General features: G+C 36.9%; 2 protein-coding genes across 6 annotated transcripts; one reads left to right on the forward strand and one right to left on the reverse strand.

Annotated features, from left to right (window-relative positions):
* Positions 1-328: 328 nt before the first annotated feature.
* On the reverse strand, positions 329-7,868 carry luc7l (LUC7-like (S. cerevisiae)). Of its 4 annotated transcripts, XM_039684536.2 has the most exons (11): positions 7,662-7,864; positions 6,655-6,721; positions 5,235-5,329; positions 5,049-5,147; positions 4,837-4,947; positions 4,226-4,369; positions 2,072-2,248; positions 1,897-1,985; positions 1,752-1,781; positions 1,187-1,351; positions 329-1,034 (listed from the first exon to the last, which is right to left on the reverse strand). In XM_039684536.2, the coding sequence occupies exons 1-11, from the start codon at positions 7,662-7,664 to the stop codon at positions 911-913; spliced, it is 1,104 nt and encodes a 367-aa protein (XP_039540470.1). In that variant the 5' UTR covers positions 7,665-7,864; the 3' UTR covers positions 329-910. The 4 variants fall into 4 exon arrangements, with proteins under 4 accessions (XP_039540470.1, XP_039540471.1, XP_039540469.1 ...); XM_039684537.2 differs by lacking the exon at positions 6,655-6,721 and having other exon boundaries at positions 7,662-7,868; XM_039684535.2 differs by lacking the exon at positions 7,662-7,864 and having other exon boundaries at positions 6,655-7,046.
* A 463-nt stretch (positions 7,869-8,331) lies between these two features.
* fam234a (family with sequence similarity 234 member A) lies at positions 8,332-16,404 on the forward strand. Of its 2 annotated transcripts, none has more exons than XM_039684528.2 (12): positions 8,332-8,406; positions 9,623-9,900; positions 10,721-10,828; positions 11,367-11,549; positions 12,168-12,313; positions 12,406-12,538; positions 12,939-13,065; positions 13,162-13,302; positions 13,385-13,466; positions 14,474-14,620; positions 14,696-14,783; positions 14,919-16,404. In XM_039684528.2, the coding sequence occupies exons 2-12, from the start codon at positions 9,651-9,653 to the stop codon at positions 15,155-15,157; spliced, it is 1,644 nt and encodes a 547-aa protein (XP_039540462.2). In that variant the 5' UTR covers positions 8,332-8,406; positions 9,623-9,650; the 3' UTR covers positions 15,158-16,404. The 2 variants fall into 2 exon arrangements, with proteins under 2 accessions (XP_039540462.2, XP_039540461.2); XM_039684527.2 differs by having other exon boundaries at positions 8,352-8,427.
* Positions 16,405-17,813: the final 1,409 nt, after the last annotated feature.

Genomic DNA, 17,813 nt, shown 5'->3' on the forward strand with positions numbered 1-17,813 from the left:
CAAATAGTAATTTCGGTTTTCAGGAACCTCAGGTCACACAACAGTATTATTATCTGTAGAATTAAATAATTGTATAATCTAATTTTACACTCACGCAAAAACAAGGCTTTCCTAACAGTTTCAGGCCCAATTTTGAATCAAAGTGCCAAGCTATTAATGTGCAGAAAATATCTTGTAAAATATTAAACCATCTAAATAGTTGCATATTGAATTCGCAAGATAAATAGAATAGCTTTCCGAATACCAAACACACAAGCATTAAACCCAATTATTAGTTAGAAATGGTTGTATTAGCTGGATAAGAGCACTTATTAATGACAAACACCACTTAAATTCATAAAACCATTTAATGCACTTTGATCAGGACAACATGAAATCAAAACAGCATTATAAAAGATCATGTACATAATAATTCTGAAACAATATGCCATGGATTCACTTGTTTAGATTGATTAAACTCCTACACCTCTGCTACTGGAACAAAGAGTGAATGAGCTCAGTCTCTCTCTATGGGGAAATACTGCAGCTAGATTTAAAGAAAGGGCGTTTAAACTGACCTCAGAACAGCTGTTCTCAAAGTAGAATGAGCTCCGTGCAAAACATGCACACAAATTATTCAGGACAAACGGTACAAAATAAAAACCCAATCCCAAAAAAAAATATAACATTATGGAGGGGGGAAAAAAAGCGGTAATACACACTTTTGAAAGAAGAAGAAAAAAAAATTGTCATTTCAACACTGGACAGTGGATCAGACAGATTCAATTCTTACTGGACTGAGATATTAAAGACTACAAAGACTTTAATGAAACTGGGCATGGGCAGTTTACTACAGACGAAGCAAACATGATAAATAAAAAAGTGGGTATATGTATATGAGCGGTTTGTGTTTATGTTAGCGTGAGATGATTCAGATCTCTCCAGCTTCTCTGTCATCATGACGGCGAGATTCTGTCCTGCCGTTCAGCCCGTCTGATCTCCGCTCAGATGAACTGTGCTTGCTGTCCCTCTCGCGGTCACGGTCCCGTGAAGACCTAACACACACACATGAATCAACTGTTAATACAAGGCCGTTTGTTTGTTTGACACCATGCAGTTGTTAAAACCAAATTTGTACAAAAACTGTAATAAAAGAGGAATGTAACTTTTCCACGAGCAAGAGAGTAAAAACACAGAGTTTAGTTACTTGTGTGAGTGTTCTCGGCTGTGGCGCGAGCGGGATCGGGATCGAGAACGGTGTCGCCGGCGTCTGTCGCGCTCTTTGGAGCGAGAGCGGGAACGACGCTTCTCTCGTGATGCGGAGCGAGAACGCCGGCGCCTGCGCTCTCGATCGCGGTCACGAGAACGAGACCTACAAACAGAACGACACACATGCATTAGATTAGATACATGTCCAATTTTACAACTAATGTTCAATACTCTCTATGATATTTTTTTAAGTCATTTGCATTTGATATGGATTTTATTTTGATTGACTGATTTTGAATCATTCATTAAACTGGTTTACAAATTAATCTGAATAACATCCAAAAAAAAAAAAAAAAATATGGCTTGCCAAGAAGTTTTAAATCAACCTTTAAACCCAAAAACGCTTTATGCTTAGCCAATGATATTTTAGAGCTGAGCACAGAAAAATATGCTACAGAATACAGCATAAAAATTCAATTACATTTTTTTAATTGTATTAATTGGCAGCGTTCTGCACTAATGTAAGTGTAAAACAAATGTAAAGTGAATGAGCGTGAACTGACTTCTTGCGTTCTTGGCTGCGCGACTTGGTCCTACAGAGAAAAGCAGACAAGAACAAGGATTATTTAGATCATAATTATTGAAACTGTTCAACATCATTCATTGAACATAAATGTTCTTTAAAAAGGTGCATAAAAATATTCTCACTCCTTCTTCATCCTCTCCTCTTTCTCACGCTCTTCCCTCCTCTTCAGTCGCTCTTGGTTCCGCCTCTCCTGTTTTTCCTGCACGGTTTTCTGCAGAGAAGAAATTAAATGCAACGTCACTTACTTATTCTAAACCAACGGCCCGCGCCGGACCCTGATTTAGGGCGAGCGGTTACCTTCAGCTGCTCCAGCTTCTCTCGGATCTGGATGAAGCCCAGGTGCAGTTTGCCGCCAAAGTGGTCAGCGAGACGCCGGTCGTTGTCATGAAGACCCAGGTAGGCGGAGCAAACTTCACAGACGCGCAACTTCTGCTGCTGGAAACTGGAGGCGGGCATCGAGTTCCTGTACTCTTCCTGTAAAAAACACAACAGTAAACATACATCCACAGTAGAGTAATATTATAAAGGTAATGTTCTGAAATGTGACAGCTTTTGCTTGGAAACAAGGTAGCCCTCAATCGGGTCATGGGGTCTATACGACCCCAATCGACTTTTACTTAATAAAAAAAAGGTTCCCTTTAGGGGTGTGCGATATGACGATTTTTAATCGTGGACGATTAAAATGTCTCCACGATCTGCTTTTGAAGAAATATCGTAGTATCGTGTTACAGTGCATTCTATCAGTTCAGTTCTGGCGCCGTCTCAACTGTACAACGCGACGTAGCCTACACATCACACATTAATGAATAGGTATGGGACACTGCAATTCACAAAAGTATATTATTTGCATAAGCCTTGCCGGTTAAACATTTAATTCACGCGCTGATGTGCTGTTCTAACGTGCGCTTTCCTGACCGCATACCCACGGCGCTCACAGGCACTTAAAGCCTGTCAAACAGCGCCTGAATACTGGACTAAGTTATCGTTCGAGTCTTATTATGCTAATACTGTTAAATACACACAATGTTTACATAAACAGGCTATGTCTAAAGTGAAAGCAAACATTTGAGAGAATATCTGGTGTAATATGCGTCTATATTAAACGCGTCGCGTGCTGGTCTAAAAGCGACAGGAATAATACTGCCGCATGTCCTTAAAGGGATAGTTCACCAAAAAAAAAAAAAAAAAAAAAAATCTGGATTCTGGCATTATTTACTTACTCTAATGTTGTTACAAACCTGTATTAATTTCTTTCTTGTGCTGAACACAAAAGACGATTTTTTTTAATGTGGGTAACCAAACAGTTGCTGGTCCCTATTAACTTCCAGTAGAGAACCTATAAAAACTATAGGGGGACCAGCAACTGTTCGGTTACCCACATTATTCAAAATAACTTTTATTTTCAACAGAAGAAAGAAACTTATTTGGGTTTAAAACATCTTGAGAGAGTAAATTAAGACCATTTTCATTTTTGAGGGAATCTCTTTAGTAAAAGGAAAAAAAAAAAAAACACAAGGAGAAAATCACTCACTGACTGAGAACTTTAATAGTAGCTTTAATAAGAATCAATTTATTCAGTGAAGTCTCTGTAGTGTTTTAATTTCATATTTGTTTAATTTAATTACTTTCTTCAATGCTACTTCTAAATACACCTAGTGCATCTGAAAAATAAAGCACTATTTATTTAATTTGAATATTAATTTGTGTAATGTTTATCTTGTCTTATTTTTTTAATAACAAAGAAAATAATGACAAAGATTTTTATCTTCGCCACTGGCCTAAATGTATGCCTTTCTTTTTTCTTTTGTTACCTAAGGCTTTGTTTTTAACATAAGGACATTAGTTTGGCTGTAATGAACAGCCACTTGCAAAATATTAAAACCAACTTGAAAAAGAATCGTGATAAAAAATCGTGATCGTGATTTTCCTAAAAAAATCGTGATATGATATTTTTTCCATATCGCCCACCCCTAGTTCCCTTCATTGATTCGGTTGTTCTGAAGGTATGTAAATAAAAATGTTTACACTTCTGGTCTTCAGGGTTAATATTGAAATGAATGGGAAATGTGAAAAAACTAAATATATTTTCTTCCAAAAAAAATATAATCCGGCATAAATCTGAAAATTTTTACACAGAAATGAAGGCCTAGTACTAGAGCATAAATGCAATCTATCATAAAAAATAATATATCATATGTAAGCTAAAGGTGTAGTTGAGGAATTGTGTGGTATATGGATACAAAAAGTACTTTATCTCTCCAAAAACACTGCATTAATGAATAGATGAGAAGTAAACTAAAAAAATTATATAATATTTGTATGATTAAAAATGTATATTTTTTGTACAATTACTCAATCAATTGTTGGGGTCGTATAGACCCCGAAGCGTAAACAGGAAACGAAGACCATTTGAAGGTTAACAAAATAAAAATAATAAAAACATCGTCTAACCTCTGCATCCTTCTTCTTAGTCCGGACTTTCTCAACCTCCTGTAGAACTTTCTGGGCTTCGTCTACATTTCCCTCAGCCCCGAGCTGCTCAGCCTTCGCCAGCAGCTTCCCGATCTCCTCGTTCAACTCGTGAACCTTTTCTGCCTGCCAACCAAATACAAGACTTTAGTGAGGGAAAGAACTACAATCTCATGAAGCTTTGCAAACAGCCTAATCGAATTAAAAACGAGGGAGAAAGATAAAACTACTAATTTATATACATGTTGACTAGATCTAAAAACATTATATTTTAAGTTTATTGCAAAACATGCATTATATAGCATCAGAGTTAAACATGATTATTTAAAAGAAATGACTGAAAATTATCTGTAAGGCTGACGACTTCAGCCGAAGCAAATACCATCGGTTAACACCCTCGAAGCTCACACTAGGTCTGTCTTTAACGGTTTATATTTAGCATTCAAAGTAAATTTCCCCATGTAGAAAATGGAGTTTTTACTTCCAGAACCCGACTCGTCGTTCTAATGTATAAACCCGGATAAAATTAGATTACCAAGAGACATTTTAGCACTGCATGGTATTGCACCCAGTGCTATATAAACACTTCATACCTTTGCAGCCACTTCAGCGCTGATCTCTTCCTGCGTCTCAGCGAGACGCTTCTTGGCCAACTCGGTCCTGCGGTCACAGTCGGCAATAAACGACTCCAGGTGATCCACAGCCTGCACAACACACACCAATCCAACAGCAGAATTTACTAAAGCCTTCACTGCTAATTGACTGAAGCCACGAGCAGATGATCTCTACTTAACGGGTCACTTACATCCAGTTCAAAGAACAGGTCTCTCTCTTTGGACGCAATCTCATAGTCTGCTCTCAGTGCCAGATCATGGATCTTAGAGCATTCGCCAAGGTCCATGCGCTACATACACAGGAAGAAGACAACAGTGGTATTAATATGCTGCATAAAGAAACAGTGTTAAGTGTGAGCGTTTGCTTTTTCCCTCACCGTTCCAGAGAGAATGTCATGCGGGCAGCAGTTGAGCAGGTGCGATTTGCAGACGCGCTCGTCTGTGAATTTAACCCGCTGTCTCGACTCATCTCCTGTTAGGACACAGCACATAATTGACATTGAATGAGGCCACACAAGCACTCGTGTCTCTCTCTTTCTCTCTCACACACAGCGGCACTACACACTGCTAACTTTTCGGCCAAGGGTCTGCCTGTCCCTGCTGTGAAATACTGAGATCTGAGTGTGGAGAGCATGTGTTTGACAGTGTCAGATATAATCTTTGTTACATGACAAAGTGAAGACTCTTTGTTCATGTAGAATAGAGATGTAGTTTAACTTTCACTGACCCAAGGCATGTTTCTTTAACTGGCTCAACCCAAGAAGCTAGCAGTCTCTGTCATCATTATCAGTTATTCATTCTGTTCGGTCACCAATAGACTGATGTTCATTGTGTTAGGACTGGGTGACAGCTTAAAAAATGTGTAAGGCTTCTAAGAGTTTACAGTAATCTAGTTAAAAGTGATTCAATAAAAATACAAGAAATATTTATTAACAAAACAAAATGCATTGCATTTTAATACATGAAAAATGTCACACAACGTCTGAGAAATTAATGAATGAATAATTTGGAAATAATTTCAATTATGCTTTTGCAAATGAAGCTTAAATCAAAGTCACTAACATTTGGAAGTTTAATGGTTAAAATAAAGCATTAAAATCATTGCATTACTAATCAAGATGTTGATAAATGTTATGGAGCCAGAAAAACAAAACATTAAATATATTGTGAATGTTCAATATATCACTCATCCCTAATTGGCATGAAGCATCTATGCTTTTATAACTGCCAATTGAGTGCAAAGGTGTGTGGGATAGCAGATCGGAGACAGGGATGTCATCTTCTACTTTAAGTGCATTATCCCTCATGAGTACATACAGAAATGGTGAATAATCTAATGTGCATATTAAAAGCAACCAATACAAGATGTTGACCAAGTTGAAATAAAACATTGAAAACTAAAGTGAAAGGTTAATTGATACACACTGCGAGGTCTCTCCCATTCAGAACCCCTCCTGCGGTCCCAGCCTCTAAAAGTTTAAAGGGAAAAGCTTTTCTTGCCCAAACCTGTAATGAGGAAGTTGGGAATGATACAGAAGAATAAAAGTGAAGACGTCGGCGGAGGAATCTGAGTCCTTTCCTTTATTTATTTACTTGTTTTCTAGAGTCAGATTTGAGGAAAGACGCTCAGGCACAGCATCAGTGTACTACAACCCGCCTGGGCAGAAGCTTCGTATCCCCTCTGCTCACTCTTACGTTACCAACTAGCGTGATGATGTGTAAAACAGTTACTGCTGGAAAGCAAACAGTATTGTTTTTTCATATTCATAACAGCTTTAAAAAGCATTGGTGACTCACGGCTCGATGAACATGAGGCTTTTCTGCAACTCCCTTGCAGATGTAGGCTGGCAAACATACACTGAACCTTAATGAATAGAATAAAGGGGCCACAATTGTTCAGTCTGTATGAAACAAATGTACGGGAAGCATATGAATTCATCTCAGCATTCACAAAGACAGTCGCTTCATTCACACGGAGGGTGAGATTTCTTACAGCCAGTACAACTCAATTCAATCAATTCTAGCTGCTCAAGTCCTTTCTGTCGTTTACTCATCTTAAAATCCTCTTGAGCTGATCAAAATCATATCACACAGTCTAAAAAAAAAGCCATATTTCCTCTTGGCAATGCTTATTCAGATTTAATGCTTGCATTCATTTTGGGAAACTATAGTTCCTTTAAAAATATGTAACGTTAGCTCAAACATGTATGAGCTACAAATGCATATATATATATATAAATTATTCAAAAACATTTATATGCATGTGCGTGTGTGATTTAACTTTCGCACAATATTAATCAATTCACTAAATATTTACAAGACTGTCAAAATGGACAAATATCAGCTAATTAATTGACCCTGGAGACACGGTGGTCTGTCACAAATGTCAATAATATTATTACTAACTACATAGTGGCCGTACAGATATCAATAGACAATTATTTCTAATAATAATCCCAACTTTTTAATCATTGTACATGACTATAACTGATTTAAGTTGTTTGCTAAAAAGCAGTATTCATGATTTATAGCGTCATTTGTCATTAGATGAGCAGCTGTTCTATTAGCCTAGCATACCGAATCGTCCCACTAACGTCATTAAACCTCCTTTATGGACACAAACATTAAACTGAAGCGTTTCAAGAGGAAATGCTGCCGCATTTATCTAAACTTAATGCAGTGATGTTTATCTTAAGAAGTTCATTTTAATATTTGACAGGGTTTTTATATTCTGGTTTGTGCTAATCTGAGCGCGCGGCCTTCAGAAATCCTCTCAGAGCCGTTAGCACTCAGCTAACACTCACCATCCCTCGACGTTCCCATCAGCTGATCCAGCAAAGCTCTCATCTGGGCCTGGGCCGACATCCTGACACGATTAATCGCTCGCCTCACAAGGGTTATGGTGATTTTACCCTAAAAAATAAAGTTTAAATCATCTGCGAAAGGCTTCGGTCCTGCGTCTATCGCCTCCGCTGCTCTCTACACTAGCGAGCGAGCTAATGAACTCAAACGGGTGAGCGGCCAATCAGAGCGCGCGACGCAACCTTAAAGAGGAAGTGTATGTATATTATACTATACTAGATATTATTACAAATATGACTAATATGTATTATGAATGTTTTTACACAATAATACTAATAAATAAATCAAATTAAATGCGTAACAACACCTGTAAACACAGTAATAACACCAATTTTGAATCAGCAATTACAAAGACCCATTTCAACTGAACGTTGAAATTAATTAATTTAAAACTTATTTTATTAATACATTTAAAAAAACACGTAACACAACAGAAGTTATTACATTTCTGAGTAAAGTGTACAATTGATAACTGTTATACTAATGGTGCTATTAATTATTTGTATAAAAAGGACGGAGGTAATTTCATTACATGACATTTTTTTCTTTCAAGCAAATATGAGAGACAAGAAAAAAACATTGGAATAAAATCGCGTCTTTTTTGTCCCAGCTGAGTTGCCGTACGCGGAAATGTCGTTGTCAAGCCAAAGCTCACCTAGAAGAGAAGCGATATCTGTCATTCAGCAGGTTTGTTTTGATCAGACAACGGTGTGTTTTCAAGTTCATACTTGGTTTCTATTTAGTCAACAATTAAAGCGGACTTATTAAAGTTGAATGAGATCATTTTAAGTTACATCGACACGTTTCAAATCTCTCAAAAGTTGACATGTTTAGTCATCTTATATTTTTGTTAATGGTGAAACGATTTACTTGTCTCTTATATAAGCTCAGCTGTTGTGTATAATTATGTTAATCTGGCTGTCATTGAAAATCATGCAACAGGCTTAGGATGTGTTATGATTTAAACGTCATAATTTACAGATAAAAGCCGTTATATCTGCAAATTACACAAGATGATGTTGTTATATTGTGTATTACAGTAAGTGGTTATAGTTTGTGTGTGCTGCTACTGTAGTCAAAGGTTGTTCCAGAAAGGTGGTGAGTTTGCACCGGCAGCATGACTGAGGGGTTTGTGTTTCACAACAGCTTCTGTCACACACAGAACACTCTGGATAGGAAGAAAAGCAGGATTTCTTTTGTTTGAAAAGAGTTGAAATGAGTTTATGCCCTTGGATGCAATAGATTGTGATGTTGTGACTGAAATCATTGAACTTACAGGGTTGAACTCGGGTAGGAGGAGCTGTGAACTTGAAGAATTAGTTAGCCGTCCCTTGTTTTAAAATACTTTGAAATACGTTGATGATTTGTGTTCTTTTACTTATTTTACAAAACTAATGGTCTTAATCTGATTTGAATCCACTGAAAAATCCACTTTAAAACCTATGAAATGAAGTGTAATTTCAGTGAATTAAAAACATTTGTGTTTTAGGTAGGCTATAGGTAAAGAATAGAAAGACTGAATGTCCCATATGAAATTAATATGACTGTATCAGTCACATAAAAATTGTAATTTAAAATTTAAATTAAATTTCCAAATTATGTGATTATGATGTAGTTTTACCATAAAGGATTTTACAAAATAACATTTTGGGCTTAAGTAGGCGTGTAGACATTTATATGCAGCATTAAACTTTATTTGAAGATTAGAACGAAAGCCAAAATACTCATTTTATGGATTAAACGGGTTTATGTAAATGTATTTCACAGGTCTCTGTATTTTTGTATAACTACAAAAATAGCCAGTCGATCGATTTTCTAATCTAACTCTGCTGTATCACTCCACACACACTCTCTCTCGTATTATTCTCAGACTATGAAACACTTGATCGCTTCTGTCTTGCAGTGGTGAGCAGCAGATCTGCTGGTGTGAGATGGCAGATGCTTCAGCTCATGGTTTTGAAGCGGAGCCTCTGAAGGGTGGAGAGGCAGAAGGGAGCGTGTCTAAGGAGAAAGGCTGCGCAGGAACGCGGGGATTGTCCCACCTGACAGGCTGGCGCACAGCAGCGTTCCTCCTCTCTCTCTTCGTGTGCCTGATGGTGGTCTTCGCCTTTTCATTCATCCTTCCCTGCCCCGTACGGCCGCAATACCTGCCCACCTGGAACCACACGCTCCCTGCCGCAGGTGAACACCGCCGGTCAAAACCACAGTAGTAACTTTCTTTTATTTATAAACGCAACTCAAGTGCTGTACAATATAACACAATACTTATTTATAAGGCACATTTAAAAACAACCAAGGCCATACAGAACAGTAATAAACAATAAGACAAGCAATAAACGAACACACATCAATAGATAAATAATAATCTTACCAAAATCAAGCAGTATTAAAAGGCAAAGAAAATAAATATGTCTTGGTTTGGTTTGATTTGTGCATCACCTCGTTTTTTAAGTCTAGTAGACAGTGATCGATAGATCTCAGACTTTCACCATAGTCATCTAGCCCTCCTATTATCCTTGGGGTCAGTTTGATCGCATTCAATGTTTAAAATCTGTAAAAACAATTTTATTTATTTTTTTTGCTTCAAATTTAATTACTTTTCCTAATTTAATGGGGACAACTCTGTAAACATAAAATTAACCTGCTAATATTTTTTCAAAGTTCTGTATTTTGTAGCATCTGTGTTCCTTGGGGTCAATTAACTTAAAACGTTACTTAAGTAGTCAACAAAGACATAAATTAACTGAGACAAACCTTTGTAAAAAAAAAAAAAACATAATGTAGAGGTTTAAATTACGGGGGTCAAATTGACCCCAGAGGGTAAAAAGTGTTATCAGATTTGAGGGTAACAGGAGGGCTGGACGAGATCAAACAAATAAATGAATGATCCGTTCAATGATTTGCTGAGAGAAAAGATGTCATAAATGTAAAAAACTTGATTTGACCACAGCAGTGTTTTATGCATTTCTGATTGGATACTGAGTGTGTTTCTCTCCTGCAGCCACATATAATTTCCTGGCTGTTGAGGACGCCAACGGAGACAAAGTCTTGGATGTGTTCTTCATGTACAAGGATGCAGATGAGAGACGCAACACATGTTTGAGTCGAAGTGAGCTTAAACACACATGCACAAACATGCTTGCTGTTGGTTTGCTTCTGTATAGACCATTTTGCAAGATGTAAACAACACTGGTCCTGAAGCACTTCCTGTTTCATTTTTTTAACACTACATAAAAGCTGGGATAAAATACAACCAACAGAACATATAAAACTGAATCAAAAAGTTAAACAACATCTTTAAGATGTTTTCTTTACATGTGAAATATAGAAAACGGTTACAAACTGAAACAGGAAGTGTTTCTGGACCAGTGTTGTTTACATCTAGCAAAATAAAACATATTACTGAGTCATATTAACTACATGTACTATAGGGTTAGGGTTGAGAGTTAGTTGCATGTAATTAATCATAATTTACTATGCTAAGTACAAATTAAATGTGAAACTCTCCAAAAGCAGTGCAGTAGTAGCTTTTGTAGATTTATGTGAGGAAGAGATCCAAATTTAAGTCATTATATTCACTGAAAATCTTTACTTTAGGGACTCAAGGTTGCTGCTTTATTGTGTATTATGCGTTTGTTTTTTTTCAGATTTATCAATCCCCTGTATGGTTTTAACGGCTGTTGATGGTACGGATGGGAAGACGCTTTGGAAAACACCTTTAGCTGCTGAATTTGATTGGGTGGAGTGTGGCGTAAAGGGGCTCGGAAGAAAAGGCTCAGGATGTCTGGTCGCTCACGCAGACAAACTCACGGCGGTCGACACAAAGTCCGGTACAGGATTTCATCACACAGAGATCTGGACATATAGTTCCATGTTTTTGAACCAGTTCCAATATTATGGCACACACTACTGTTCAAAAGATTTAATGTTTTGATAGAAGTCTCTTCTGCTCTCTAAAGCTGCATTTATTTCATTAATAAATACAGTAAAAACAGTAATATTGTCAAATATTATTACAATTTAAAATAGCTGTTTTATATGCGAATATATTTTTAACTGTAATTTATTCCTGTGATCAAATCTGTATTTTCAGAATCATTACTCCAGTCTTCAGTGTCACATGATCCTTCAGAAATCACTCAAATATGATGATTTAATGCTCAAGAAATATTTCTGATTATCATCAATGCTGAAAACAGTTCTGCTGCTTCATATTTTTGTGGAAACCATGACACATTTTCTCCTTAACATTATGAAGTCACATTTGATCAGTTTAATGTATCGTTACTTAATAAAAGTATTAGCCTAATTTTTTTCTAAACAAAAAAAATGGTTCTGAGCCAAACGTTTGAACAGTAGTAGTTTATGAATATGGTAATCTTTCAGTACCACATTACTTTATGTGCAAAAGTGCATTTGTACACATTCTGATGTCTTGGTTCCCTCAGGTGAGATAATGTGGCGGCAGTCGCGCTCTACTGTGACGGATGGAAATCTCCCGCTGATCAGCGCTGTGGATCTGAATGCTGACGGAGTAGACGACTTTGCTGTGCTTTCATATAATCCGGAAGCATCATCGTTCACACCCATATCGGTACGACACACACACATAATAACATTATAATGCTCACCTATTCTGAATATCTTGTGATGTTCATTGTGATGGTAATCTCTTCCCTCCTTTAGACCGAGCTGGTGTTTTTCTCCGGGAAGTCAGGTGATCAGATCGGCTCACGGGTGGATGTCGATGTGAATGGAGTTATCGGTCATCTACCGTTCAAAACGGCCAGCGGCGCTCCATACCTGCTGTTACTCAATGGTGTGTCGCTACTATAATTAATAATCTTCTTTAAAGGAGTAGTTCACTTTAAAAAAAAACTTTTGCTGATAATTTACTCACCCCCATGTCATCCGAGATGTCCACGTCTTTCTTTCTTCAGTCGAAAAGAAATTAAGGTTTTTGGATTTCCTCCATATAATGGACTTCAATGGGGTCCAAACGGTTCAAGGTCCAAATGAGTGTTTCAGTGCCGCTTCAAAGGGCTTTAAACGACACCAGACGATGAATAAGGGTCTTATCAAGCGAAACGAGCGGTCATTTTAATAAATAAAAAAGTTTAAGTTTTATAAGCACAAATAAGCACATTCGTGACTCTCCTGTTTGAACTGAACTACTCCTTTAATGTTTCTCCTTTAACAGTTTCTTTCTCTGTCCACAGACTCAGGGCTGTACGCGGTGTGTGTGCAACATCTGGCAGCTCGGGCTGGTCTGAAGTCTGCGCTGAAGAAAGAGAAAAGCTGGGAGGAAAGATCAGATGGTCAAACTGGATTAGTCTCACTCTATCAGTAATAAGCGTTGTGGGCTCAAACGTTTTCACTCTCTTTCTTTATTTTTCTCTTCATCATTGTTTAATGGGTTTCTTCTGGTCGCTCTGTCTGCAGGTCTGCTTCTCTAAAGCGTGTGTCGGTTGTTCATGACGGTAGTTCTCCATCACTGCTGGTCCAAACGGACTCCAGCGTGTCACTGCTGCACACAGACAAACTGAAGATCGCATGGACCACCAACACCAGCGCTCTGCTCAGGTCCGGGAACCAGTCCAAACAACACAAAACACTGGAGGAGGCATTACATTACACTAATGCATTCCTGTGTGTGTGTTTCTAGTGTGCCCACATTTGGGCAATTCGACAAAGATGGAATTCCAGACATAATGATAGAGGAAGACATTGGCAATGACACCAAAAGGGTGAGTGACCAAATTGGTAGTAATAATAATAATATTAATTTGAGGTAATAGAACACGTCTTTTACCCTGATTTCAAAAAAATCTAAAAAACTTGATTTAAATTAATACTTTTATTCAGCAATGATGTATTAAATAATTAAATTAATCAAAAGAGACTGCTCTATCTTTTTCCTGTTTTATTGCGCAAATAATCCTAAATACAACGCATCATGGTTTTTTACAAAAATATGAAGCAGCACAACTTTTTTCAATATTGATAATAATCATAAATGTTTATTGAGCGTCAAATTCTCATATTAGAGTGATTTCTGAAGATCATGTGACACTTAAGACTGAAGTAATGATGCTGACAATTCAGCTTTGATCACAGGAATAAATTACAGTTTAAAATACATTACAATAAAAAATGGTTCTGCTAATTTTCAAATTATTTCACAATATTTCAGTTTTTGCTGTATCCAATGGTGAACATACGTGACTTTGGTCACACTTTCGATTAGGGTCCGATTCTCACTATTGACTACAACTTTTGCCTCAAACTTCTAATTACGCCTTACTAATAGTTAGTAACTTTAAGTATTGTGTGATTAAGGGCAGAATAAAGGCATAAACGTGCTAATAAACAGCCAATATTCTAGAAATATGCATGCTAATAAACAGCTAGTTAATAGTGAGAACTGGACCCTGAACTAAAGCGTTACAGAGACTTCTTTATATATATATATATATATATATATGAAGAGTTCAGATGCAAAAGCCTCTAAATGCCATTTGAAATTTTCTTCTAGAATGATCATTTTTATCAAGCTTGTATATTTAAGTTCAGTAATTTCACTTAAATGGCAATGATAATTACCTATTAATTGTTATTTAAGCGAAATTACTGAACTTAAACATACAAGTTTGATAAAAATCATCATTAAAGAAGAACATTTAAAATGGCATTTAGAGGCTTTTGCATCTGAACTCTTCATATATATATATATGTGTGTGTGTGTGTGTTTTAGGTACTGGTTCTCAGCGGACACTCTGGAGAGGTCCTGTGGAAGCTCAATCTGTCATTCGGGACTTCAAGTCCTCGTCCGGCGTCTGTCCTGACGCAAAACGCATTCTCAGTGTTCATGCTTTGGGGACAGGGTCACAGCAACCAGACAGTAAGAGCATAACACACACACATACACACATAACTGCAGAAATAAGATACTGATGTGTTTGCTGTTGATATTCAGATGCAGTCATCATTCCTGCTGCATCCTCGACACTCACAACTGCTGCTCGAAAGAAGAAATTCTGCGCAGAACATCGTCTCTTTTAAGGGTATTTCTTATTCACAACATCATCGAGGCTTATCGAACCATACATTTCCAAAACAGCTGAAACAATACGTTTAAATCGCAATATGTTATAAGTCAGGTTTGTTAAAATAATAAGCATCTCTCTGCGTTTGTTTAGCATCGCTGTTGGAGAAAGGTCGCCACGCCTGTTACCTCGTTCTGACTGGACCGGACGGACGACGGCACGCAGAATTAGGCGAGACGGAGCCTGTGATTCTGACCAAACGGAAGATAAAGGACGACGTGTCGGTGAGCGGCGTTCTGGGAGTAGCAGCCGATGAACCAATCTCTGAAGACATGGAGAAGTCCGTGAAGGAGGCCTTCCACATGCTGCGCTTCAGCGACGCACTTTACTGAAACACTAATCTTCAACCCAAAGGTCATACAGGCTAAAAGCCAGTTGCTGCATGCAGAACTTGCACCCTTGAAATCCATGTCTCGACCGTTTTATTTACAATATCTGTTAATCTGACTTGGACTAAGAATAAAACCCAAGACACTAAACCAAATCATGAGGGCTTTCCCCCTGATACGATAAAAGCGAATGTATTTATTTAGAAGGGACACAAACGTTCGGCTCATGCTGCATGACAATCATAAACTACTGTAAAGCATCAGATTTCTGCGACTGTCAAGAGGTACATTTATATTCGGGAGTATCTGGGATTTCAAATAAAGGTGAATCTCATGTCATGAAAAATTGGAGATTAGCATAAATGTCCTAAAAAATATATTTATAAAATATTTATAAAAAAATTCACACTTGGACAAAAAAAAGGTCTTAATTTTCTTGAGCAAATTTTCCTACTTTTGATTCAGGTTTGAAATATGACCTGGACATGAGATTCATTGTGCTTTTTTTATTGTATTTTGTGCCTTTTTAGAGTGATGTTTTGTTTAACACTACAGTGGAGGAGTTTACACAACTAAAACAAGGCCTAACTTAGATGTGCGTGTCTTAGTTTGCAGTTTATTTGTTAGGATGGAGACTTTGTGCCTTGTTTAAATGGTTTGATGAGTTTGGGAGAGTTTGTTTTGTTTTATGCTGCTTCTGTTGTTAAAGATGAACCTTTGCAATACTGTTAACTCACTGTGATATGTTTCACATAATGCTGTACATTTAGTGCCTCAAATAGGGTTCTGATCACTAAAGGTGCAGTTATGAGTGTCCGTCTGTCTGCTTTGGATCTTATCTACAAATGTGGGTTTAATTTAAAGTAGGGATGTAGACATTTCTCTGAACCAACGAGCAGAATCTTGTAAAATCAGAGCTTTAAATCGTCTTAGGTTTTCTACTTTCACAGAAGAACCGGACGGTCAGCTGCACCAAATCCAGATGCCTTTCAATCTAAAGAAGCCAAAATAAAAAACACTGTGGATTATATATAGTTGTAGTAGATGAACATGTTTCAAATAAATCGGTGGAGTTGATGCTTTGTATTTATTCGAGTGAGTTTTATTAATAATTAGTTAAGTTTAGGTTAAGTGATTTTGTAAACCTGTAGATCAGGTCAAGAATTTTGCATCTGCTATTTTCCGTCTTTATTTGAGAATATTCTACTTGATTGTACTGTTACACTGTAATAAACAGAGTTCATCCAGTGCTTCTGTTTTTGAATCCTTATTTTGAATTATTTCTTATTTCATAGATATTTACGACTCATTTCATTCCTCTCATTTCAAAATGGTCATGCTTAGTTCGTGGATATTTATTAGGGCAAACCAACTTAATTTTCAGAAGCCAAGCTTTCATCATACTATTATTTTCTTCTTTTTTTTCCTTTTTTTTTGTTATTCAAAATCTAATACGATCAACAATGCATTTTCTATAGTATACCATTAAAAATTAATGAATACAACTCATAATTATATTAATACTATTTAATACATGTCAATAAAACAACATTACTATGTACAAATATGTTGTTAATTATGTTGTTAATTATAATAAATAAATGTTAGTAAAGCTGAAGTCTACAGTGTTTAAAACGTGTCACATGACTTAATTTTACCGCGCAAGGGAAGTGTGCACGTATTGTCTGTGCACGCGCCGCGCACCGTCAGATTCCGATCATTGTCACGTGCACGAGGCTTTCCATGGTACTAGTTTATGAGTTTATCGAGATGTTTAATTCAATCTAATTAGCTTAAGCGTTGTTACGATAATAAAAGCTAGTGTTTGACATATCACAAGTCTCGTGCTGAACATGAAACAAGCGCCAGACTAGTAACGTTAATAAGTGCATCTCCTGGTGAACGGAAAAACACTGACGCACCTGTAAATGTTAACATGTTAACACAAAATGTTTTATTAACTTGCAGTAGCTCACCAATTATACATGGCAAAGTTGGCTAAGCGGTGTGGTCATTTAAATCAATCAATTATCATTTGATACCATCAGCTGCATGCCTACTTCACATTCAAAATACTATTTTTTTTCCGTTTTATCTATATATGAGGTTTAAAAGGGGAATGACTGAAGATGCCCACAAAAATCTTTCCATTTTTATTTTTAAAGAGGCCAGAGCAGAATACATAACAGTCAACCCTGATTTCCCAGAAACGGCCTGTGATTCTGCATCTAACGGATTCAAGAAACTTCTTTAAAGCTATTTTTACCGTTTGCTCCACATAATATTTTCAGCATTATCCTGTTAAAAATGAACATAGCATTCCAGTGCAGCAGTCCATGAAATGAGTTTCAGTGTACAAAATTATTTCAACCATAGGACTGTATGCTAAAATAAAACCACCAGTAACTTAACGAAAATGGGAAGGCACTGATCTTTAGAATAACCATATCTCCAAGTGATTATCCACCGATTAAATATTAACCTGTAGCGCACAACAGCATGCACTTTCCGGATATGATGACGTTATTCAGAAAGTTACATGAATTCACATATAAATACCAAATACACGATTAAGCTATTTTAATATGTATCTAACGATGCACATCCATATGAGGGCGCCTGGTGTTTTCCTCGATAAGTACAGTACATCTAATCACAT

The sequence above is a fragment of the Pimephales promelas genome, chromosome 22 (genome assembly GCF_988280905.1).
Source record: "Pimephales promelas chromosome 22, fPimPro1.hap1.1, whole genome shotgun sequence".
Lineage (NCBI taxonomy): Eukaryota > Metazoa > Chordata > Actinopteri > Cypriniformes > Leuciscidae > Pimephales > Pimephales promelas.

Bases quoted from the DNA above. Each gene is read 5' to 3' on its own strand.
- luc7l (XM_039684535.2), bottom strand. From the start codon at position 6,796: ATGAATTCATATGCTTCCCGTACATTTGTTTCATACAGACTGAACAAT. The intron at 5,330-6,654 runs GTGAGTCACCAA...GTGTCCTAACAG, and splicing joins AGCCTCATGTTCATCGAGCC to GAGATGAGTCGAGACAGCGG. The intron at 4,948-5,048 runs GTAAGTGACCCG...TGTGTTGTGCAG, and splicing joins ACCTGTTCTTTGAACTGGAT to GCTGTGGATCACCTGGAGTC.
- fam234a (XM_039684528.2), top strand. From the start codon at position 9,651: ATGGCAGATGCTTCAGCTCATGGTTTTGAAGCGGAGCCTCTGAAGGGT. The intron at 13,066-13,161 runs GTAATAAGCGTT...CTCTGTCTGCAG, and splicing joins GGATTAGTCTCACTCTATCA to GTCTGCTTCTCTAAAGCGTG. The intron at 13,467-14,473 runs GTGAGTGACCAA...TGTGTGTTTTAG, and splicing joins TTGGCAATGACACCAAAAGG to GTACTGGTTCTCAGCGGACA.